At 53.9% G+C, this 25,306-nt stretch overlaps 1 protein-coding gene across 1 annotated transcript in view; it reads right to left on the bottom strand.

The window, feature by feature from the left end:
• The window catches only part of WIZ (widely interspaced zinc finger motifs), a 47,804-nt gene that overhangs the window by 7,143 nt on the left and 15,355 nt on the right, over positions 1 to 25,306 (bottom strand). The window contains exons 2-4 of the mRNA XM_026867600.1: positions 14,113 to 14,173; positions 9,207 to 11,746; positions 8,606 to 8,971 (exon numbers count right to left, since the gene is read on the bottom strand). Of these exons, the coding sequence (XP_026723401.1) occupies positions 8,606 to 8,971; positions 9,207 to 11,746; positions 14,113 to 14,173 (2,967 nt within the window). The remainder of the gene's footprint in view (positions 1 to 8,605; positions 8,972 to 9,206; positions 11,747 to 14,112; positions 14,174 to 25,306) is intronic.

Raw genomic sequence — 25,306 nt, 5'->3', positions numbered from 1 at the left:
ACTGTCCCTTCCATGATGCCCCCTCACACCACAGCCCCCCCAGCCCCCCCGTAGGGCCAGGCAGCGCCCCCCCAGCCCAACCTGCCCCTCACGGAACGGGGCTCTCCCCATCCCAGCCCCATGCCCACAGGACAGGATCCCCCCGTCAGCCACCACCCGGCCACCTCCCAAGAGGGAAAAGGCCACCCAAAGCCTTCTTCATCCTCTCTCCTCCCTGTTTCTGTTCAAAACACTCCAATAAAAAGCAAAAGAGAAGCAATTTGCTGTCCAGAAGAGGATATGGGGACATCATCCACCTCCTAAGGTGCTGCCACCCCTCCTCAAAGCAGGGGGTACCAATAACACCCGAGCACAGATTCAGACCCAAGGGGACAGAGGAAATAGCATCAAAATCTCCCCGAAAGCCCCGCTCCTAAACGGACCGACAAGCGCTACCCAAACCAGCTGAGAATTCGAGATTTCTGGCAAGAGCAATTCCAAAGTTACAGCAGGAGTTGGGAGAGCGCAAGCCCTGCAAAGGGAGATGCAGCCGCGCGCTGCCCGAGGCAAAGGGAAGCAACGAGGACTGTGAGGAACGGGAAACGCCGCGGGAGCGTGGCGCGAGGAGGAGGCAACGTGGTGGAAAAGCGCGTAGGAAACCAAAATCCACCTGGATTGTGAAACAAAATCCACCTGGATCGCAAAGCAACTGTAACAAGCGCAGTGTGTTGACCTCAGCGGCCAGCAGAGAGGATCAACCCCTGCTGGAACCATCCCCATCCCCTCCCAGCACATCAGTGTGATAAACAAAGTGCCAGCCAAAGAAGCTTACAGGTAAAAGTTACTCCTGCAGCCCAAAAATAGAAATACAGAGAGACGGAGCATATAATTGTTACGTTGGACAGTTCCCTGCTCAGCTCCATCCTCCTCCTCACCTCCCTGGGGGAAGGACAGGCAGAGTCCAGCGTGGCCACAAGCATTTCTGTACAGTTTCTGGGCTTAGCAGTTGAAAATACACCTTCAAAGCCGGCCAGTTCAGTCTGTAATCACACCAGGAAAACCCACAAGCGATGGCAAACCCGCCTGCTGTTCCCAGAGTGCATAAACAAAACCGAACCAAGAAGAGGCAGCGTGGGAAGAGGAGACAACCCGCGAGAGCCACAGCTGAAACAAAACCAGACCTACACTGGGCACCTCATTTTTCAGCATGGGGAAGCTATGGAGGTTCAAATTCCTCCTTGCTTTTGCATTCTAAGCTTAAAAAGGGGTGGTAGGTGGTTAATCCTTCTACCACCAGCTTCTGTGAGGTTAAAGAAGCCATGATGGGTCAAATCCTGTCATTTTTAGGGAGTTTCAAAGCCCGCAGCAGTGACTGAAGGTCGCCAGGGGCTCGAGTCTCCATGCAGTGACAGCACAGAGGGTCTCATTCTGGCAGATTTTGGGTGCTGAGGTTAACACGTGCTCACATTTGCGGGGCAGTGCAGAGATTCACGAGTCCTCAAACACCTGTGAAACATCCTCACACTAATTCTCCACAAACCACGCTCAGAAGAGGGGAGAGAAAAGCCCCTCGTAGCGGTCGAGAACCTCACTGCACCTGGCAAAAGGCTCCGGGTGGATAACCTGCTGCTTTAACCCAGATTCGAGGGATGATCTGTGAGGCAGCTGGTGCCACTTCTATGCTGCAGAGCTCAGCGCTGCCCCGTGGTCTGAAAAAATAAATTCCCCAAATTTGAGCCAGATATTCCTGAAGATCCAGCGAAAGCAACACGGGGTAGGGGAAAGACCAGGCCAGGCAGGGCTGCCTGATCGCTGGCTTGCTCACGGGCTCTGTCTGGGGTGAGGATGAAAGCATCTGTCTTTGCTGGCCAGCCTACTGCGTCCAGCGCTCTGTGCGAGCCGATTCCTTGCCAAGGCGGGAGGGTTTGCCAGCTCTCTGTCGTGCATTTGAGTTATCAGATCATTTTAAACATGGTGATTCCCCTCGCTGGCTCTGCTGAGGAGGACAGGCTGCTAACAAACTGAGCCTAAAGTTCCTCTCTTCTTTCTCTACCAGGGTGGTAAGACATAAAACCTCTCCTAGGCTTAAAAGAGCTGGAGAAAAACCATCATCAGGACTAGGAGGTCATGAGGAATCGCTGTGGCAGGTGCAGGAGCTCAGCGAAATTTAATGGGGAGAGGAGAAATGAAAGAAATAGATGCTGTTCCTTTCTCCACTGACGTCCTGCTAGGATGTGGAGGTGGCCACGAGGCTGATTTTGAACCCGACATGGCTGCAGTATCCGTGGGTATCCCTGGCTCATCCCAATCAGGGCTCCCCCTCCTGCAACATCCCCTTCTCCAGCAGTTACCAACCCAGGTCTCACATAAACATCAGGAAAGAGAATTTCTATCCTTGCTTGCCAAGACTGAAATAGGTTATTGTGACCATCTGCCTTCGAGTGCTGCCCCCAGAGATTGTCACTCCACGATTCCTGCGCTGGAAGATCTGGCCGAGAGATTTCACGCCGTCCCTTGTGGCCACAGATCAGCAGCGGTGAAAACTGAGCTCAAATTCAGGCTAAAAACCAACGTCCGGCCTCCCTATGGCGCTGCCTACCCTCAGAAATCTTCAGAGACCAGGAGAAAAGACAATATCAAGGGCAACGGCCCACGTTATCCCTGTGCAGGGGAAGGAGGTGGCCAACGTGAGCTTTTCAATAACCTGGAACTCGAGAAGGGAATCAAAGAGGGTGGAAAGTAGGTCAGGCTGCGGGTGAGCACAGAATGAGCACGCGGGGAGGAAAATCAGAAAGGCCGACACAAAAAGAGAGTGTGACCCAAGAACTGTAACACGAGGAGGGTCCTCAGGGCACGTTAACCAGGGAGAGAGGTGGAGGCACCTCCAATCGTCTCCAAACTCAACAGGACACAGCCCTGAGCAACATGACCTGGGTTTGAAGTTGGCCTCGTTGGCAGGTGGGGGTCAGGTTTGGACCTGCAGAAAGTTTTTCTAACCTCCACTCGGGACGTGCAGGCGTGCTCCTCGACGGAAAGGAGGACAAAAGGCCACATCCACAAAGCATCTTGATTCCGCTGTGGAGGGCATCCACGATTAACCAGAGGAAGCAAAGGTCAGGGTGGAAATCGGAGCTGCTGCTGAGGTCTTTGCTCTCAAGTTAAAGTGTCAAGGAAGAAATGAGGTGAAAAAAAGAAAAAGCCATAAAATCTACAATAAACTTCCTCTTCCAGCCTGAGTTGTGCTGGTGGAAGAGCCTTCCCCTCCTGATCTCCTCCAGCCTCTCGCTGAGGCACAGGCTGTGCTTGTCCCCAGCCCAGGCAGCACAAAGTCACAGGCTCCTCCTGACTCGCGCATCCTGGATCAGAAGAGGCGGGGGGGAGGAACTGAAGGGGCTGTGGGGTCTCTGCCCACTTGTATCTCTGAGCAGACCACATGAGGGTTCCCCCTGGACACCCCTAAAACCACTTTTGAAGGCCTTGGCGCTCAGACGCTCTCCCTTTTTCACTCATTGTCCACTGGAAGGAGCTCTCTGTTCTCCACATGGCCTGGAATGCAGCCCTGCAGAGAGGGATGTGGGGCTTTTGATGATGGGAAGCTCAACGGGCATCAACCACGTGCCCTCGTGGCCAAAAGGGCCACCCAGAATCAAAGAATCATTCAGGTTGGAAAAAGAGCCTTGGGATCATCGTATCACCCGTATCCTGGCACGGTGTAGTGAACCGGTCAAAAGATGTGGTTGTCCCACATCTCGGTGTGACCTCACCTTGAGTCCAGGGGGCACTTCGGGGCTCCAAAAAAATCTGAGAAGGATATAAAAATATTAGAACGCACCCAAAGGAGGGTAATGGAGATGGTGAAAGGGCTTGTGAGGAGCGGCTGAGGATACCAGGGTTGGTCAGCCTGGAGAAGAGGGGACTGAGGGGTGACCTTGTCGCTGTCTCCAACGTCCCCGTGATGGGGAACGGAGAGGGAGGTGCCGATCTCTCCGGTGTCTGGCGATAGGACACGAGGGAACGGCTTAAAGTTGCGTCAGGGGAAGTTCGGATTGGCCGTTGGGAAAGAGTTCTTCATGGAGAGGGTGGTCAGGCACTGGAAGGAGCTCCCCAGGGCTGAGGTCGTGGCCCCAAGCCTGTTGGTGTTCAGGAAGAGTTTGGAGAACACTTAGATAATGGGTTTAACTTTTAGGTTGCCCTATGTGGAGTCAGGAGTTGGGCTCGATGATCCTTCGGGGTCTCTTCCAACCCAGGAGACCCTAAGAATGTTTCTGTCTGAAAATTATGTTCTAGAGAAGAAAAAGACACTTTTCAGCCAAGGCAGGACCTTGGCCATGGTCAGGGCAAGCCCCACGCCCGATTCCTCATCTGGGTGCTCAACAGGAGCAAAGCAGCAGCTGGAAGAGTTGCACAATCATTCCCTAAGCTTGTGCCATTCAGCGGACCCTCTCCTCCTCCTCCTCCAAACTGACGCTGCGTTGGATGCACTCCAGAAGGAAAAACTCACGTTCGCTCTTATTCCTAGACGTGGTGAAACATCATAGTCGTGGCCTGGGAGCATCGAGAGGAAGAATCCAGCTCTAGCAGACGACCTCAACAGTTTGGGACAAGAATGGAGATCACGAGGAGTTAAATCCGGAAAAAAAGGGGTGAAGAAGAGTGGAGGATGGTGGTGCCCAGCTTGTGAAACAGTCCAGGCGACAGAGCGAGGTGAGGCAGGCTACGAGGAAGGAGAGCTGCGAGCAGTTTTGGAGAGGATGCAGTTGCCTAACGCTTCCCAGCGCCTGCCAAGAGGCGCCACGTGTTCTCCGAGGCGGCTGCCAATAGTTTCTGGGCCAGGAGATACACAAACAGCCTCGCTAAGGAGCCGAGCCAGGCTTTAAGGAGGCGGCTGCAGCAGCAAGACACACCTTCACCCGTCACAACATCCAGGGAAAAGCCAGTGCTGAACGCAGGGACCGGCCTGGAGAAGCCACCGACTCCACGGGGATGGCTGGTGACAGCCTGGGAGCCAGCCTTCCCGCAGAAAAGGGTGAGGGGAAAAATAAATTTAAAAAAAAAAAAAAAAAAAGGTTTTCAGGCTTTTAAGCTGTTTGTAAACCGAACCAGAGCGAGTGTTGCAACCTCCCCTACGTCACAGCCCGTCCCGGGATGGGCAGGAGCCGAGATAACCCTCCTAACGTGGCGCTTCAGGGAGGGTTCAGCCTCATTGGGGAGGGAATCACAAACAATCGAGGGTCTAAACTCAGGACCAAAGAGGGGAGATTGAAAGATCTGGGTCTACAGGAAAGCACAAACTGCTGTCTCTGCTTATTATGGGTAAAATGAACGGTCATGCGTTTAGATATTAAAAATACCCCAAGACGCCACCGGCTTTCTAAGGGCAAGGCCCGGTGAGGGCAGCGGAGTCTCCACCAGAGCCACGTTCTGGTTGGTTTAGTGACCATAAACTTGCCTGGAAGCAGCGGGGAGGGAACAGGTAACCTCCGAGATCCCCCCACCAGTATCTCAAAACATCCTGTTTTTGCCACACACGCTCCCATCTAAACAACCGGCACCGCCAAGTTCAAGTTCTCGCCACAGACCCAAACGCCTACTTCCTCCCTTTGACTTTTAGTTTTGCTTAAAGAGGTGGAGGGTGTTGGGGTTTTTTTTGTTGTTGTTTGTTTTTAAACAAGCAGCCAAGGGTGCGAGACCAGCAAGAGAGCATGTGCTAAACCCACAGCCCTTTCCCCACGCCGCTCGTCGTTTCTCCTTCGCGTCCCTCCTGCGAGCAGCTCCGGGAAGGGCGACTTCACCCCCCTCCAAGGACCAAACCGCTCAGGTTTTGGGGCGATTTGCTTACAAACCCCAAGAACAAAGAGCACCACCATGCTCATTGAGTCAATCTCCCAGCACCCGGAGCCAAATCCTCTGCCTTCGTTAGAAACCACGAACCGCAGCCGGCGCAGAAAACGGTTCACAAAAACGCTCCCCCAAAAAAGGGGATTTCTCCCTGTCCCCGTGACACAGGGTTTCAGTTAAGGGTCTACCGATATTCTTAGCTCTTAACAGCTCGCGAGGCATCTTGCAACGCCAGCAGGGCCCTTCTGGTGGGTCTGGAAGTGGAGAGGAAGGAAGCAGGAAGCGGTTCGCGGGGAGCTGCCTGCAGATGCTGAGCTGCGACACCGGCCCCGGACAGCCCGGGGCTGCCGGCACGGTGCCACCAGATCCTCCCGCCATTATAACTTGCAAACAGCCTTTATCTCATTAACGTTGCTTAAAACCCTCTCTAAATTAGAGAATTTGCATAAAAGGCAACGTTAAAGCTAAGCAGGTGCCCTTAAGGCAGCACCTCGCTGCAGCGGTCGAGGCGCAGAAGCAAGCGGCTTGCTCGACCTCTCGCACGTCTCACGGGTGAAGAGACACATGGACAAGTGGGCTTAAAAAAACCAAAAACAAACAAAAAAACCACCCCACGCCTAAAATCCTCCCAGCGACAGATTTGCCATCCCCGACCTCCAAACCCGCTTCACTGTTTGCTCAGCTGCTTCCCCGCAGCCGTACCCGGAGCAAGAGTTAAATAAATATTGCAACGCAACGGGCGCCGCGTCCTTCTGAAATCGGTTACGACAGACACTTTCAGCACGAAGCCAGAGTGCCCCGAAAGCTTCGTTTCGGGCTGAGAGGACAACACGGAGGGTTTCGACTCACGGCGAGTCACCTCTGCAAGCTTGGGAGCATAACTAAGACTTCAGGCTTGGATTTAAATACAAAAGCCTTCCACCGATCGCTATCTCCACGTGATCTGCTCCGCATGCTTTGGTTACACAACAGGTTGCTGGGCTGGGGATTTTTAAGCTTTCCAAATTTACCCGTTTTCTTGGCATTGTCCTCCCAAAGACGTGACTCGTAAGGGAATGCGGAGCACTCAAGTTTAAATCCAGGCGCGCGGCTTAAGGGGGTGTTTGAGTTCTGGCTTCTGGGCAGGTCGCCCTCACCCACCGCTCATCCCACATGTCCCCAACCTTATCTGGGTTTAAATACAACGCTGAAGCAGAGCAAAAATCAAGCTCTAATTCAACTCCTTTTAGCTAAAAGGACAATTCCTGACCCGATTTCTCCCACCAGACACCCACCAGCATTTCAAGGCAACTGGAGATGGGCACAGCAAGGCGCAGGAGATGTTCCCAGCCCCGGGCCAACATCACATGCTGAAAAAAAACTTGAGTGACGTTGCCCGAACTGATAAGCAAGATCATATTTCAAGACATGACCCATTTTTTTTTTTTTTTTTTCCTAAAACTTCACATTGGGGACATTTGATATTAGATCTGCTGTGTTAAGAACTGCATTAACCTCTTCTTCGAGGAGCAGCTCTTGCCAAAAGTTGGCCACTCTTTCTTCACAGAGATACTTTCCACCCTTCTTAACTAAAAAATACCCAAGGCCTAGTTTTTAAAACAGCGGCGCTATCTAGAACTGCTTGTGCCAGTGAATTCTGGGCACTGGGAGACCTAAAAATTGCCGAGTGATAGTCACGGCCAGCAGGAACATCCAGCCACTGGCAGCAGAAAAGCAGCTGAGCCCCTCAAAATGCCTCTAGTTGGCATCAACCACCACCCCAGGCCGGTAACTATTCATTCCCCAAGGTTTGCCATGCCAAGAGAAAAAGAGTTTGGGTTTGTTCATATTTTGATTTGTGTTCATTCGGCTCAAGGCTCGTTCCAAAGAGCAGCCCAGGCATGTGGAACAGTCTGGAGAGCCGGGATTACAGGCTCTTTGATATTTCAATTAAAGACAGAGAGCTTCTCGCTGCAGGGATGGATCTACCGTAGGATTAAGGCTGAGCAGAACCTAATGAGAAGCTGCTTCAAGGACCCCAAGACGCTGCCAGAAGCACCAGGTGTCAGTAGGTGGTTGTTTTTCCTAGTGCATGAGCAAGTTTTTAGTCTTTGGAAGAACATTGCCAAGCTTTTAGTGCAAACTCAGGTTTTTGGAGCCTTACAAGGAAAAACCTGGAAGCTGTTTGGGATGGAGCAGATAGTTTGAATAATTTGGAGTTCCGCTAATGGAGGAGGACCAGCACAGACCCAAATCCACTGGGAATCCTTTATCCTTTTAACACAAATCCTTGACACTCTGTCCCCACAGTAACATAACACCTACAGAAAATAATTATCCAAGGGGTGAACACAGATCCCTGGACCAGAGGCCGCATCCTGCTGAGCACCACCAGGCTGGACCGGTACCAGCGACCACCCAGCCACACTCTGTCCCCACGATTTACAAAGCTTTAGGGGTTTCCCCACTGGAAACCTCATTCCTAAACACGACGCTTTTTCATTACAAAGCCCAAAGGTCCAAATCTCCCCGGTGGGACGCGACCCCTCCATCCACCTGCCCCTCAAGAGACCGCGCTGCCCAGTTCTCATCTGCCAGCATCTCCAAGGCTCTGCCCCCGAACCAGCGCTGGACTTTACAGGACACAGAGTGTCAACGATGGAGACTGATTAATTAACACCAGGTTACGCCAATTAAACCTTTCCCTGTAAACACCACCCCCTCCAACAAGGCTCTGTTCAACAGGATGCGACGGTTTGGGGTTATCAAAAGGTTTTTTGGCTCGCACGGGGCGTTCGGGGACACTTACCATCTCGGTAGGACTGCAGGGACTCATCTCCCCAGGATGGGGGGAACGGGGACAGAGGAGACCGTGGAATGCTGCACTCGGACATGGGGGTCATGGTCTTGCGGGGCACGAAGCCGTGAGCTTCCCTCTCTCGGCTCGGGGACGAGGGCTCCGTTCCCATCGCCGCTTGCAGCATCGGATACTCCGATGAGTTGGCCAACAGCTCCTTGAGGATGTTAATGGGCGAGATGGTGAGTTCCCAGTTGGTAATCCCAAAGTCTCTCAGGTGAGCTCTGGCGTGGCTGGAGAGACCCGCTCGCGTGTCGAAACCGGCCCCGCAGAATTCGCATCGCATCAGGCTGAAAGTACTCGGGTCGAAGTTTGCAACTGCGGAAAGAAGGACAGAGAGTCAACGACGGCGTGAAAAACCCTGGGTCAGGCCTCCGGGCAAGGGGGTGGGGGGGTGGGTATTGCACCCAAGACAACCACACGCCACCAGCTGTGCTGTGGCCACCACAGTTCAGGTTGACCACAGTACCATACGTACCCAATTCTTGGTGGGAGGAGAAAACCCCACTGATTAAAACAAGAAAATAGAAAGCACGGTGAATTGAATACATACTACCTTTTTTCTTCTTCTTTTGGAAGGAAAATTTTTGCTCAATAGCTTTCACTTCTTCTGCCGAGATGAAGTGACGGACGTTGTAGCTCACCCCCACCCTGTTGAGGTGGCCCCGTACGTGGTTCGCCAGCCCGATCCCGTTGTGAAACCTGTCTGGGCAGTAGGGACATTTCCTCTCCTCGTTCTTCAGCATGGGCGAGTCGGAGTCCAAGAGGTCATCGAGCTCCAGAGGACCCTCCAGAGGAGCGTCCAACAGGAGCATATCCAAGGGAAGGGGCTCTTCCATCATGAATTCCCGGGAAGGGAGCGTCGTTTTCTTCTTGTACGGTTTCCCCCGGGGCCGCTTCGTCGCCTTGGGGTGCAGGTTCACCTCCTCCAGGAGGATGATGGGCACCATCTTCCGCAACTGCTGCTGCTGCTCCTCCGAAGCTATCGAAGAGTCTGTGGCTTTCAAGGCGTCTCTGAACGTCCTCTTGAGGTCCAAGGCAGCTTGAGGGATGGTGATGGGTTTGACGCCTCTGTTCTCGCTCAAATCTATTTCTGTGCTTACAGAGATCTCCTCTTCCATGCTCCCAGCATCATTGGCCAACATCCACTTGTGCCTGAGCTCCTCCAACCCCATCGGGTGGCTCCTGAGACCGTCGCCTTCTCCTTCAAGGTGCTGAGCTGCTGCTTTTTTTTTCAGCTGCTGCAGAGCGAACTGGGAATAAGCTTTAGCGGAGGAAAAACCGGACAACCCCAGGTTTTTGTGCGGGGCAGCGTACGGAGCTGCTTTCCTGGCATGAAAGCCTGATGTCTGATAGTCCTTTTTACTAGCCCCGTTGCTTTTCTCGTGTCTTGGGTGAGTTAGGGCAAAACCATGGACAGCTTCGTAATGCGAGGCGCTTTCTCGGTGAGGCGGAGGGAAAAGCCGGTCTGCTTTGCCAAAATAATCCGTCTCTGCAAACCGGCCTGGCCTGGCCGGGCTGTAGGCATCTCTGCTCGTTCCTGGTTGATTGGGATCATCCTCATACACCTCCGTGTCCCAGGAGAGCTGAGAATGGGCGTATTTCATGTGCTCCTTGAGGATGTTCTCGTTGGGGGCCGGGAAGCTGCAGAGCATACAGGTGCTGAGCCCTTTAGCGCTGCCGTGAGGTGGAACCTGCATCTGCAGGGACATGTGTTCATTTGGTTTGAAGTGTTTGTAGATGCCGTGCACGGGGCTATCCCGTATTTCTCCGCTGCCCACACTTCCGAAGAGATTAATGTTCTTTGCCCCTTGGTCCTTCCTCTCCTTGACGTGCATCTTGGCGTGCTGGACAAAAATCTTTGAGGAATTTGTGCCAAAGACACACTTGGGGCACTGCAGCCGGGCTTCCCGGCCTTCGTCCGGAAACTCGTTCAACTTCTGGATCTCTTCGATAATTTTTTCCCTAGATTCTTGGTGGAGCCTTTTGTGCTGCTCCAAGGACGTGGGGTCTCCAAAGGCCCACCCGCACTCGTTGCAGCAGAACTGACACTGCCCTCCCAAAGCATCTCTGTCTTGGTCCCTCCCTGGTCCACGATTATGCTGAAGCATGTGATCCATCAAATGTTCCTTTTTCTTGAAATAAATGCTGCACTCGATGCAGGTGTACACCGTCGGGTCCTCCTCCGGACCCAGCTCCTCTTTCCCCTGCTCCTCCAACAAGACGCTGCACACGTAGGGCCTCATCTCGATGTCGTAGGAGCTGCAGGGAGCGGGGTCCAGGGACATCAACGGGATCCGCTCCACTGAGTCTTCGGCATTTACCGTCCAGGACTGTTTGCCGACAGCGAGGTCTGCGCCAAGCTGAAGACCCGGCTTCTGGATTGTCCACTCCGCCGCGTTGAGCTGGTTGATCTCGCCCAAGTCCGAGTCGACCATCAGCCCCTTCCTGTGGGATGAGGAGCTCTCCAGGGATTTGGACTTGCCGAGGACAGGGTTTAGCGTTTTTCTGAACACCGTGGGCGTCAGCGGAGGAGGCACTTCACGCACAGGCTGTCCCCGAAAGGGCAAGCTGGTTGCTACATCTGTTGGCTTGTTTATGTCTTTGTAGTGAGGACTTGGGCTTTTGTTGGGTCTAGAAATCCAGTCGACCCTCTGGATTCCCCTCTTGCTTTTATCTAAGTGCTCTTTGCTGAGGCCTTCAAGTTGCTTTGGTTCATTTTGAAGATATTTCTCCTCCCCGCCGCTGCCCGATGCCCCAGCGCAAGGGCTGGGGGTCTCTGCTGCCGCCTTGTCACCCTCCAGCTCTTCGGAGTCGCTCTCCAGTTGCTCAGGATCCACCTGCACGGTATTTACAACCTGGGGCTCCACGGCGAACGCCGACTCATTTACACACCGCGCGTCCTTGGAGTCCTTCAAGCCAGAAAGTCTCTCTAAAGTGCTTTCTTCTCTCCCATCGCCCGCTCTCGTCTCCAGGGCGGAGGCGTCCCAGGTCACGCTGCCGGACACCATCATGTTTCGCAGGTCTAGGGAGCTCCTGGCATCCGTTCTGTACAAAGCCTTCTTGAACTCCAAATGCTCTTCATTCGTGGAGCTGTAAGTAAGTTTTGAGAGTTAATAACCCGTTAAGGGTTAGGATAAACATTGCCATTTACAAAAGGGTTGTCCTAGAACCAGAGCGAGCCTGCAGGGTGTTACGGCGTAACACCGACTGGGGATTTCATGATGACTCCCACATCACCCCAAATATTAAAAGACTTGGGTCAAAAATGAGCCTGTCCCTTCCCTTGAATGATTTCAGCATCTTCTCCTGGGCTTGCTCCAAGCTCCTTTCAGCAACGGCTGCATCTGCTCCCTACGATGGCCCCGCCCCATTCATGCCAGGAGCGTTGGGTTCCATCACCACATCACTGATTCCTGCCCTGGGCCAGAAGTCTTCTTCCCCTCACTCCACCCCACTCTCTGCTTCTCTTTCCCTTTCCTCTCAACTTCTCAGCATGCTTGGACACCGTACTGCCTCCTTTTTACCCAGCTCAACAGGGATATTTGCTCTTAGTGATGACACTTATCACTATCAGGCCAAAACAGGCCAACGAGCTCTTCAAAATTGCAAAAAAATAGATTTAAGTGTCAACGTGGACCAAACCAAAGGTCTCTGGGACCAAAGGATGGTTTGCCTCCATGATTAAATGGAAGTCCCTGGGTGATCCCTCTCCACCGCAGGAGTGGGAAGTCTTTCTTCCCAACATGGGTCAAGGTGGTTCCTCCTCATCCTCTTCCAAACCCTCCAAAAGGGCCCCAAAGTTGGGAAGGCCTCATCAAGCACCTGGAGAACATGGGCCTCCATGCAGTGAGATCTACAGTGGGACGAGGCGGCCTCAGGCAGGTGCTGCGGGTACCACCACGGCACTGAAGACACGTTGGGTGTTCAAGAGGGGCTGAGCACACCCTTGGCCAGTCCCAGACTGGTGGTTTTGAAAGTCTTATGTTGGGCTTGGAAGCTTTTTCAGGGAAGAAGGGGCATGGTGAGGGCCATGAGGGAGACACAGAGGCACTTGATGTTCTTTGAGATGACTCTAAGGATCTACAAGAGCCTCAAGCTTCGGCTGGGGTGGCAAGAGGCTCCGTGGGAAAGCAGGGGCATCAGATCCCCACACTTAGGCTTCTGAACTGGGGCTCAAAGGACCCAGGAACCCCAACGTCCCTGACAGCAGCTTCAGAGAGGTTTGGCAGATGCCAGCTCTGGAGCTGAACAGACTCGGGGTGTCCACGGAGCTGCAGACCCCTCCACACCTCAATCCCTGCCCCAAGGATGTGACCCAGCTTCTGTCCTCCACAGCCAGCTTCACGCCCGGTTTCTCCCTCTACACAGCACCTGTGGCTCGGAGGCACGGCCAAGAGTGGGATGCAAACCACCACATCCCGGCTCCTACCCGCTGCTAAACCATCCCTAGGGAAGAAATTTCACCGATTGCAGAGCCTGACACCCAGAGAAGCCCGGTGCCCCGAGCCCTCGTGCAAGGAGCTGCTCCAAGGCCAGCAAAACACTATCTCACGGGTCAAGTTGTGCTGCCAGGAGAACAAAGCGCCTTTGTCGGAGACAGCAGGGCTGCCAGTTCCACACGGTTCTCGTGCTGCCTCTCTCTCTCTCCTCCTTTTTAAACCTATTTATTTCCAGCTTGTTCCTGGAAAAAGCCACATTTAGGGGTCCCACCCCACCACTTTCACCCTCCCAGCTCCAAATCTTTCCCTATTTTGACTCGAGAGAAGTTACTGGGGACTGGAGGACGGGCTCGCCATTGTCTGTGGCATGATATCAGGGAAATGTGATTCCCACGTGCACTGTAAACCCTGCAAACGTTATTAAAAATAACTCGCTAAGGAAACCACTGGCCCAGGAAGGATCAGTCAACAGCAGATACTAAAATAAGCCCATTAAAACGTGCTGGGCATTGGTTGTGTTGCTGAACAGGTTAAGTCACTGATTCTGAGCCAGGCACACATCCCTGGTGCCACCAGGAGGGACAACGATCGTTGCCCTGCACGAGCCTTGGGCTGGCACCCCAAAATTTGCCTTTTCAGGGTGCTGAGAGCTATTTGGGACACCCAACGCAACCAAATCAAGCATCCACCTCCCAGCATCTCGCTCTCTCCCTCGCAGCAGGAACAGTCCCAGTGGCACCGAGGGGAACCAGGAGGGCTCCGAGGGGAAATTTAGGGCAAGCAGAAGCAGGGTGGGCTGTTGGAAGCAGGACAAACGAGATGAATTAGAGCAGCCAACACGGCTCTGAGCAAGGCGACTGGGCTGGCTGGCTCCGAAGGGACCTGCTGATGCCCTCAGTGGTGGGACAACCCTCTTTGGGGGAGATATTTTGGGGTTTTGTGTAACTGGAGTACCATTAGCAAGGGGAGATGGGCTCCCAGGTGCTCCCCGCTCTGTGACATCCCTTGGGAACTTACCCGAGTTCGGTCCTGTGAGCTGTGGCTGGGACGGCACCGGAGAGGGCAGGATCAGGCTCATCTGCAACAAAGAGGAAAGCTCCAAGGTCAGTGCCCAAGTGAGGCTTCTTCAACGCAATTTGCAATAAGGTGATTATATTTTTTGTGTGTTAAAAAAGCTTTCCCAGCAGATAAACCCCCTCTGCTCCTGCTGCCCGTCCTTCCCCCTCCTACAGCCGGGTCTGGATTACCGGAGGATTTCCGAGCCACACTTAAGAGGGTTTAATCCCGCGCACAACTATTTGATGTATAATCATTCCTGCAGCTAAGCAGTTTAACGGGAAGATGCACACGCCGCTGGCCGTGCTCCCGCCACCCCTGCTCGCTTGGGAGGTATCTGGCGCGGAGCCGCGGCCGAGCAGCTGGACAAGGGCTGTCTTGGTCCACCCTATGGAGAAGATCGGTGGCCCCGGCTCTATGGACGGGGCTCACGAGCCTCCCCGGTGCTGGCACACGTCCCTGGAACACCACACAGGGCTTCTCTGGCTGCCTGAGCATCATTTGGGACTTGGAGGAGCTTCGCTTCAGGGTTTGCTGAACCCCCAGGATGGCTCCTGGGTTAAATCACCTCTAAACCTGCTCGTGAGAAGACACAAGGCAGGATTTCAGGCAGCGGTGACGGGCAGGCAAATGCCTCCTGAAGATCTGTAGGGTCTGCTGAGCTCTATCAGACCCCTTCCTCAAGAAAAGGAAAGCTTTTCGCTGCATCCGATGAAGATGTCTGGATGGAATCTACCTGGCCCAGAGGCTCCGTCAGCCGGGGCTGAGCTTAGGGCAGGACGTGGGGTCTCACTCCTTGTGCCGGATCCCCCTGTCCTGGTCCAGCCACACAACACCTGTGTGGAAAACGTGGACTGGCTTATTACAGGTGAGGCTGGGAGCTTGAGGAAGCCGAGGCGTAACTGGGTGAATTCTTGCTGCAAACCAGCCCCAGGCAAGCAAGCGTGCTGCTAGGACAAGGAGCTATCCACGTCCCTGCTCCCATCATCATCATCTTGGGTCATGGATACCCAGCAGCTCAGCCCCAGGCAAGCAAGCGTGCTGCTGGGGTTCCATGTCCCTGTTCCCATCATCATCATCATCATCATCTTGGGTCATGGAATGCCCAGCAGCCCCAGAGTTGCCTGGGGCTCACCAGTGTGATGGAAATAACTCAGAGACCACGGGAAGGAGGTGTCCACAGCTTGGTGGAGGCTGCAGATCCAGCACAGACCATGCCTGGGGCTTGTGGATGTGCAAAGAGCAGCTCAGCCCCCGCCACGCACCGACCAAGGCCCCAGAGGGGCTCTTTAATATTGAATACAAAGATGAGAGAGAGCAGGATTGAGCTGCACGGCCTGGGAAGGGAATGGGGAGGGCTCTGGAAACACACGGCCAAGAAGATGGGGTTTGCTGCAAGGGTCTGTGGGCTCAGCCCACGAGAGCCCAAACTGCCCTCCGGGATGGACACGGTCACTCACAGTTTGTGTTTATTTTATGGATTAGTGGTTACGTGCCATAAAACCAGGAGGAACGCGGTGTTCAGGCCACCACGCTGGTTATGGAGATGGGGAACACGGGGCAGAACCTGCTCTGAAAGCAGAGGAGAGACATGAAAAGCCAGGGTTGGCTTCCTGTCCTTCTAAAAATCTTAGGTGAGCCACCCTAGAGGTGAGATTTTTAGGGCTCCGACGTGTAGGTCTCATCCAGAGATGACGGGGTTGGAGCTCTTTCATCTAGAGGCAGAGCTGGGATCATGCACCTTGCCAGGATTTATCCGGCATTGGCACTGTCGGAGCCCATCCCAGAGAGGTGGCAGCATCCCTGGCTCCCAGATCAGGTCCTTTTGGTTTCAAAATTATTCTGGAAAAGGCCAGCAGGATCCAGGGCCAAGCTGCCAAGGTCACGGAAGACCAGCAGCATTCATTCAGGAAAGCCTGAGTCACCAACCGGCCAGGGTGGGAACGCTGGGGGAGAAGACGGGGGGGGAAAAAAAACAAACAACCCAGCCTCTCCCAAATCAGCAGATTTTAAACCTATAAATTGCCAGCGTGTGGATGGAGAGGGGCAGAGAGCACCGATCGCTGAGAAAAGACAGTGGCAGGAGCCTTCCAGGGACTCTTTTGTTCTCCAGAGCTCCAGCACGGCTCCTATTTTTAGAAACTGTCTCCTTTAGAGGAAAACATGCGGTGATTTATCTTTCTCCTGATGAGCACGTAACTGCACTCCCTGCAAATCCTGGTTTCTTGGAAACAGCGAGAGATGAGGGAGTTTAATGTCTTGGACTTAGGAGGCTCAAATTTACCCTCTATGGTAATCCAGCAAGAGCTGCTCCTCTAACCACAGGAGCGCGGCTGCAGCGTCTCCCGAGAGAGCGTGGCAAATCGGAATTCATTTCTGAGCTCACAGGCTCCCCTCCAAGAGGTCAAGCACCCCCGTATCAGGGTCACGGGTCTCTCCTCTCTGTTTTTCCTCTATCCCAAGAGTTAAAGCAACCCGGCCAGGACATCAAGACACTTTCAAAATCGAGCCATCACGTGAGCCCGTGGCCAAAACACACACAAGAAAACAGAGAAAAAGGGAAAAACCCGTGAATTTTCCAGTATGGGAGGAGTTATGTGGAGATCAGGAGTTCTCCCTCAACACGGTGGACCCAGCTCTAGACAAAGACCAACATCTCCAGAAGAGACATAAAAGCCCTGACTCATCGAGGCTGTCACAATCAGGCTTGATAATCAGAGGTTAACAACAGGCTCGAGAGGCTAAATCATGTATCTAGGTGCAAAAATTTTGCATAAATGCTCATCACCAACCCCAAAACCACCAGGATGTACCTTGAGGTGCTTCTCCACGTCACCGCTCGGATGAGAGACGCTTCCTACACAAAGGGTCTGGTTTATTTTGTACTGGAGCATTCTGTGATCATGAGCGACGTTGCCCCACTGCGTCAGGAGGTCACAGAGATGCTGACAGATCCAACGTTCAAAGAAGTGAGCCCAATGAAGGTCCCCAGCCATCGGGGACTGGAAGATGTGATGGATGGAGCCAGGCTGGGGGAGTTGGGCTGGTTCTCTTTCAAGATGAGAGCAAGAAGGTGCTGCCTACAGCCACTAATTGGAGGGTGTAGAGAAAACGAAGCCAAACTCCTCCTGGATACGCGCAACAAGAGGACAAGGAAGAGCTTCCATGCGAGAGGGGGGATGCCTGGAGATGCTCAAAACTCAACTTGATGCGGCTTGAGCAACCTAACTATGAAGTCGGCTGTGCTTTGAGCACAGGGGCGGGATGAAAACCTCTGGAGGGTCCTTCCATCCTCAATTATTCTGTGACTTTCAAATTAAAAACCCGAAGAAGGAAGTTCAAGAGTCTAAAGCCAAGTGATCTTCTGGATGGTGGTTTCCATCAAGACACTAGACCACTTCAAAACAGGGAGAGGTTCTCTCTGCTGAAGAGTTTAACGGAGAAACTATATTCTCCTGAAAGTTTTCTACCCAGCTCCCAAAAAATGTCTAGTGACAGTGTAGAAGAGCGTAAAGAAGCGACAATTTAAAGAAAATCTAAAACCCAGTATTATTTCCCAAACTTCAAAAGCTGTTCAACTGCGTATGGCTCCATCCCTGGAATACAACGGAAGGTTTCCCTTGCACACAGTCCTCCAAGATGGGAGGAAGGAACCCTACCTGACCTCCACATGCTTTGCACATCTCATAGCTCAGTGGTAAAGGAGGAGGAAGGAGACTAAGCTCCAACTCAAGCTCTCCAGCAGGTCCCAGATCAGGTGGGTTCCCGCTGCAGAAGGACCAGCACTTCCAAACAACATCGGTCTGAGGATGAGGTGAACCGGTCTCCAGTCAAGGGAAGGGGAAAAAAGCTCCTCCAGAGGGCGATGACTTGGGTTAGACCTCAACTGAACTCTTCAAAAATCAAAAATGAAGCAAATGGGAAAGGAATTTACAATACCACTTTTTCTGAGCAATCTGAGGGGTTCCAAGAACCCCCAAAACCAGGTGACCACCTCCAGAAAGCTGAGCCTCCATGTGGTCTTCCAGGCTTTGTTTTTTTTCCAGCTAAGTGAACTGAAAATGAGGCAAAAAGAGATATGTTAGCTCCTCTACAGCCAGGCTGAGGGACCTTGCCATTTAAGCAATGGTATTAGGCAAGGGGTGAGTTATTGCATCATCTTCCGAGTAACACAAGATGTCGCAAGGCATGACTGAGCTCTGGAATTAAAGACTAGCTCCCTACTTAAGGCTCACATTTTAATCGTGGGTGTTTGAGAGCAAAAGGTACCAAAAGAATCGTTCACCGGCATGAGCAGCTCCTACAACTTCTGCATATTGTAAATAACCTGAAAAAAAGAGAAAAATTTGGCTTGACATGTGGCCTTTCGTGGCCCAAATAAAACCCCACAAGAGCAACCGGCAGTGCTGAAAAAAAAAAACCAGCAAATGGGCCCATGCAGTGGGATCACTGCTCGACAGCTCCAGAAAAACCCCGTGGCCCCACGTCATGTGGTGCTGGAGCCGCGGGGTGGCCAGGTGAGCAGCTCGGTGTTCATCGGTGTGCTACCACCCAACCTGGCCACAGGGATTTCTGCCGCATCGGCACAACGAGGAATCCCACACTGGAAACATTCGGTCACCCGGGACTACAAGATGGCCAAGAAACGGGGCAGGTTCCGGCTCCCAGCACCATAAAAGCTGTTTAGCTCCCCAAAAGCTCGCTGGACATGGGGGGAAGCAGGAGCTTCATTTCCCACATCCCAGCCCATCTCTTAAATCCATCCCATGGCCCCAAATTTGGCTCTTCCAGCCCAAAGCAGCTGTGAGACCACCTCTCCAAGGCCCCGTCCATGCTGGCAGAGCCACGGCAGGTCCAACCCAAGCTGGGCTTGTGTTTGCAGAGCAAACAGCGGCGTTCGGCGGGCAAAGGTGCCGGCAGCGCTTTTGCTCGGCAATCCTGATATCCCCGGGCACAAGCGTGTGGCTCCGGGCTGAGAGAGGGCAACAGGAAAAGCAGAGCACAGAGACCCTCCTCTCCAACTCACTCTAAATAGGGCCCATGGGAAGGGCTTTGCACAAGCACCATGAGATGCTCCACGGCAGCTTTTCCCTCGCACAACCAGCATCCCCCCGTCCACCAGAAGCACCTGGATGAGCAAACTGGGTGCTCCACGTGCGTCAGGCTCAGCCTGGAGCCGGCTGGGAGGCCACCCATGCCAAACTGAAGCTCTTGGATGGTATTTCTGTGCCAGGGTAGACACTCTTCCTCCATCCCAAGCAAGCACGGAGCAATGCCGGGCTCAGCAGCCGCTCTCCAGGAGAAATCATTTCACCCACGGCCTCACACGAGCATCCAAACGCTCTCCCCGGAGCCAGGCGAGACGGTGGCGTTCTCCGACCCTTTGCTGTGGCTTGCCAGAAGCAAGCTGGAGATTTTCACTCGTGCTCCTGAATACAGATGAGCTGGCGTGAGGACAGGCTTTGCTGGGGGAGGGCTTGGCCAGATCCACAAAATTCACGTTTCCTCCTCAAAACGGGCACGTTTGGGGTTGGTTTTCCTGCGTGTAGCTCCAGGTCTTGCTCCGCTGAAAGCTCTCGGCCGTTTGCAGATAGAAAGGAGATGTGTTTCTTTCTCCTTTGCCCTGCATGGCAGTTCAGGGCAGTATTTAAGGCCGCTCCTAAGCCTGCGGGCAGGTGACCTTGAGGACAGGAGCTCTTCAAAGCACGACGTGCTGGCAGCACATCGCGTCTCGTCTGATTCGGGCTTAAGGCGGCTGCTGACGGAGCCGGGGATGGTGTCGTTGCGTTCACGCGACACCAACAGCTCCACGTTCGCTTCTGCTTGGGCTTCCCGGGAGCAATGCGGGTCCCTTCACCCCTCCGCAGGCGCAGGGTGCTGGAAGTTCGTGTATTTAAGGGCTGGAAACGCCCAGGGTTGTGCAACCAGCATCCAGGTGCTGATATTTCTGCTGCTGGACTTTGCACGGGCAGGAAAAGGCACCGCAAAGGGCCCAAGCGACGGCGGAGCGTGAAGAGCAGAGCGGATAAAATCTTATTGGACCCAACGTGTCTGCTCTAGCGGCAGGAGGCGAGCGCTGCGGGCTCACACGCAATGGGATCAATTCGTGGCAGCAGGACGAATAACAAATAACCCACCGCTGGGAGCTGCCTGTGCTTTAACCCACGCTCTGGCCTGGGAGGAGCTGTCTGGGCTGGGACTTTGCTCAGCTCGGGGCAGTGGCAGGATTCCGGAGCTTGGAGGACTCTGTCTCATCACTGCAAGGGAGGTGAAGCAGATTCTGCTGATGAAAGAACAATGTCCAGCTCCATAACGAGGTGAAAAAAAACAATGCAGGGATAAGAGCATCCTGGAAGGATGTGGCTCAGTGCTCCCCAGCCAAAGGATCCTGAGTTTTTTACTGCACCGGTGCTACTTTCCACCAAGTGATTCCTCCATCGACTCACCAAGGCCACACCAAGCTGTATTAATCCCAGAATTACGCGTACGCGGTCCCTCCAGCTGCTCAGCAATGCTGGAGATGACCCAAAAGAGGCAGCAATGTGCAGGCAGGGTACAGGCAGCGTAAATTTTAGACCGGCTCCAAAACCACAGCAAAGGGTGCTCGGAGTGCTGGCAGCCACGGTGCCATCCCTCCTGCCAGCACCACGCGTCCCAGTCATCCCTCGCGTCGGATCCACTATTTTTTTTTGAGCCGTTTCAGTGGAGAAACACTGGAAGAGATGGGATTGGGCTCAAAACCAGGGACTGCAGATATCTCCCAGGGAGGGACAGAGCTGGCTGCCAGAAGAGCGGGTCAGAGCTTTTCTCCGCAACTTGACGCTTATCTCAACACGGTGACTCATGTGGGATCTCTCCACCGGAGAGAGGCCGGGCCCAAGACTTCCGAAAGGCATCTGGTAGGTTGGGGATCAGCATGATTCCCGTCCTTTGGTCTCCTCCTTGGGTTTGTTTTGTATGTGGGGGCAGGATGGCTCCCCCCGAGACACCGTGGCACCTCCACCCTTAGATATCTTCCAAACCTGCTCACGCTTTGGCATCAGCTCTCTGACCCAAATCCCCCTTCTACACGAAAAGATGTTGAGGCTAAACAAAATATTCTTTTCCCAGCTTTAGGAAAAGCTGTTCCCAGTATTTATCCAGACCCAAACAACCAAAGTGTCCCCCAACAACTGAACTTCAAGGGGTAGTAGCCTTCAGCGGGGTCTCAGAGACCCCCCCAAAGCCTTGCACAAGCACAAGATAAAGTGATTTTGGTGCAGGAGGAGCCAAAACCTCCTGCCTTTTGCTTCACCAAGTCCTCGGCCTGTGCCTGATTTCTGGAGCAAAACAAAATAATCAAATATTGTTTCTGTCCCTTAAGTGATGGCCCCGCTTGGGGCTTGGGAAGCCCCATGAGCACGGGAGCATCAGCTGAAACGGCAGCATGGGAAGGGGATGGGGGGGCCATAAAACAACTCTGAGAGGCTGGAGGGACAGGTCAGGATGATGGATGGGTCAGGGACTGGCTCTCCTTGCTTCTCCATGGGAAACCCAAGGCTGTGGGGGGGACACCAGGACAACCTGGAGGAAACGCACAACATCCTGGTCCCACCAAGTCTGAAAAGCTCTTGGCAAGAGAAAAAAAAAAAAACCACACTACTGGGAACTCCAGAGCAGGAGACAAGGACCTTCAAACACCATTGAAACCAGCAATCCCCCCCCCCCCCCACCTTTCCCAGAGGCGAAGACCAGAGACCACATTGGCTCCAGGGCAAAGCCGCCCCACATTGCCCATCCACCAGCAACACGCAGCAATGGCCACAAGGAAACCTTGAAGCAGCCACCCAGCACCTATCCTTCCCGCTGGGTGGGTGCTGGGACAAGCCCCGGTCTCCCCTCCAGCTCCCACTTCCCCTAAAACCAAACCTTTTTTTGCACAGAAGCGGGGAATCACATCCCTACACGGAATCAGTCCCATCAACTGGGTCCCATGCTTGGTTTCTAGATGAAAAAACAGGATTTCCTTTCACCGCAGACCCCAAAACCCCACGCGAGCCCGTAGACGTGTGGCCCAGCGTCCTACCATGTGCTCGAGGACGAGCGGATGCCTCCAGCCTCTGTCACCACTCCAGGGTTATCCTGTCCCCGCTATCGCAACCGGTTCTCCCTCGAGCAGTTAGAAAGGCAACGCCTGCTCAGGAAGTGGTCTCGGCAAGCAGACGGAGGTGGGGAACGGCGCTGCTGCAAGGGGAGGCTGCTGGATGTGCTGACTCAGCATCCCAGCGAGCTCCAGCTCGTCCCAGCGACCCAGAGCAAGGTATGCAAGACCCTCCTCCCCCTCCCTGACTCCTTCCCAACATCCCATTTGGGCAGCGAGGCCGAGAGATGCACCACGGACTCAGAAAAAAAACATCGAATAGCTCCAGCCCCACCAGCACCCATTCTCCACCAAGGGTTTCCCAACACCACCAGCCCTAGTCACCCTTCGCTCGGCTCTCGCCGTGCAGGATTTCCCTGCCACTGCTGTCACGCCCAAGCTTAACTCTTCCCCTCAAAATGCAGACCCGGCACCCTGGCTGGCTGTCGGCTCAGCTGTGCCCAGGCACGCTCCATCCAGCGGCTCCGGAGCTTGTTCCTGCCGGTCTGGACAGATCAGTGCGCGTTGTATCTGTACAAAAACCTGCGCGAACCTCTCTGGGCAAGACCTCTACGGTATCGAGCGAGCCCTGGGTTGTTCCGTGTGCCGAGCAGATGGGCTCACGGGATGCAATGTCTTCGTTGTGTGCTTGGCCGCTGCATTTCTTACTCCTCCGATGCTAAGCTTGGAGATTTGACACCGGTTTGGCACCAATCAGCTACTTAATGCTCAAGTCAAGCACTTCCCCCAGCACTGGTCACCCAAGAGATCCCCGAGCCCGGCGCGGCAACAAAGAGTCCCCCAAGAGATCCCCGAGCCCGGCGCGGCAACAAAGAGTCACCCAAGAGATCCCCGAGCCCGACGCGGCAACAAAGAGTCACCCAAGAGATCCCCGAGCCTGGCGCGGCAACAAAGAGTCACCCAAGAGATCCCCGAGCCTGGCGCGGCAATAAAGAATCGCCCATCCAGCACCACTGTCGATTCTCAAGACAGCACCCAAGTCTTCACGCCAACAGGGCAGGGGTCCTGTGGGGACAGCTGGGTTTAAACAAACTGCTCACACCGAAGAAAAAAAAAACCCACAACAAACAACAAAAAAACCCTAAACTAAACTAGGCCAGCGCCTGTTGGCTCGTGCACGTGGGCTCGAGTTCAAGCTGCCCGAGTCAGCAGAGCTCAGGAAGCCTTGCGCGCTTCTGGAAGACAGAGCCGTAGGAAGCATGACACATCTCAAGATGTTGGCTCTGCGCCCTGGCATGTTTATGGTCAGTGAGAGCTTGCCACAATTTCACAGATTTCATATAAACATCTGGGTGAAGGACTCTACCAAGGCTTAACCGGAGACGCTGTCCCTGTGCGGGGCTGGTGAGCGCCACCTTACACCCGAGCTGGAGCAGCAGGACCTCAAGGTGGAGGTGCAGGAGAGCCGGTAGCTTGGGGCACCCATCCCACCGTGAGCACCAGCACCTCTCCATGGAGAGAAGAGCACTGGGGAATGACTTGCTTGCTCACCAAAGCTGCTCTGCCAAGGACCCCATCTTGCTGTTGAGCTCCGATTGAAAAGGAAAAAGATGAAGCCAGGGATGAGGTGCCTCATCTCACCGGTCACCAAGGGCTGGAGAAGTCCCACTAGGGTGGAAGGGAGACGTTAAGTGTCTGGATGGGACCTACTCCGCAGCTCTGAACGCTTCCCTTCAGCTCTCTCAGGACAGCGTGGAGCCCTTGGAGGACTTGTCAGGGCTGCCCAAGGGTGGCCAGAAGACGATGTTAAATTTGTATCTCCCAAACTACCACCATTTGGGCATCGTCATCTTCTCAGAAACAGCTGTGCAGCGACATGTGGTTTCTTTTCCAAGAAAGAGGCCAACCTGCCGGTCTGCGAGCCAAAAAGCAGAGCCAGGAGAGGACGAGCTGTCTGCCCAGAGGAAGTGCCGCACCCTTCCATGACCAACAGAGCTAGAAAATGTCCCCACGGCAGCCCAGGGACATCGGGAGGGTCTTCACTGTGGTTTTGGCCACCACAACCCAACGGTGGGGGCTTGCGAGGGCTTTGGAGACCAAGCGGGACCAGCCTACTCAAGGTAGAGAAGCAACACAGCAGCATAAAACCCAGCAGGAGCTATGAATGCAGAGGAAGATCTACAGAAGAACCTGAAGGCCACTGGAAAAAAACATCTATGGGGGCAAAAACTCAACTGAAAAAGGAAGCATTAAGGGGTTGCACTAACGAGTCTCCTGGAGAGCCCGAGCAGCAGCCACCGGTGATGTCCCATATCTGCTCCTGACCCCAAAGGGCGCGTTAGAAAGGTCCTCGATGTGGAGGAGAGCCAGGAAGTAGCACCCCGAGGGAAAAGGATGGGAATATTGTGCCAAAAAAGCCAGGAGTAATCCCAGGAATCGTAAGAGAGACAGGGATGATCGACCGCAACGGGATGAGAAGCTTGTTAGCTGGATGACAGACGACCTGCTGCACTCAGTGATCACATGGGAGCTGTGAGTCACCAACGGTGTGATTGGGGGGGGGAGAAAAAAAAAAAATCACCAAAAACTAGAAGAGAAAAAAAAAAGTCATCTAGCTGTGGTTTGCAACCTGCAGTTCACGGACGCCTTTGAAAGGCAGCGGAGAAAAGCCAGCCCGCTGTCAGCAGCTTGAACTCGCTCCGCAGGCATCTGCTCCCCGCTGGAAAACCTCCGGCAAATCTAACGAGGCAGAAAAACCCCCCGTTTCTCCCCGAAACTCCGCACACGACGGGTCAAGGAGCCCGTGCCAAGACCCTGCGCGGGGTTTCGACGCTGGTGTACGAGTGAGATTAACCGAAAGCAAAACAGGTGTGAGGAAGGGCTACCACAGGGAAAACCAGCTCTTCTGCTGCGAGCAGACGAACAGCGTGGCTTGTTTAGCTTGGCATGGCCGAGAGGGAACCCGACACTTTCCCAACGAGAAGCTTTACTCTTATTTCCAGCCTCCCCTTGCTCCCCGGGCCAGAGGACACGAGTTATACTTGGGTTTTCTCAGCTCTTGGCGGGGGGGGGGGG

Source organism: Athene cunicularia, unplaced genomic scaffold (assembly GCF_003259725.1).
Source record: "Athene cunicularia isolate RWA unplaced genomic scaffold, athCun1 SCF_9, whole genome shotgun sequence".
Classification (NCBI taxonomy): domain Eukaryota; kingdom Metazoa; phylum Chordata; class Aves; order Strigiformes; family Strigidae; genus Athene; species Athene cunicularia.
Note: the sequence above shows the minus strand (reverse complement) of the source record. Positions and strands in the feature narration are given on the sequence as shown.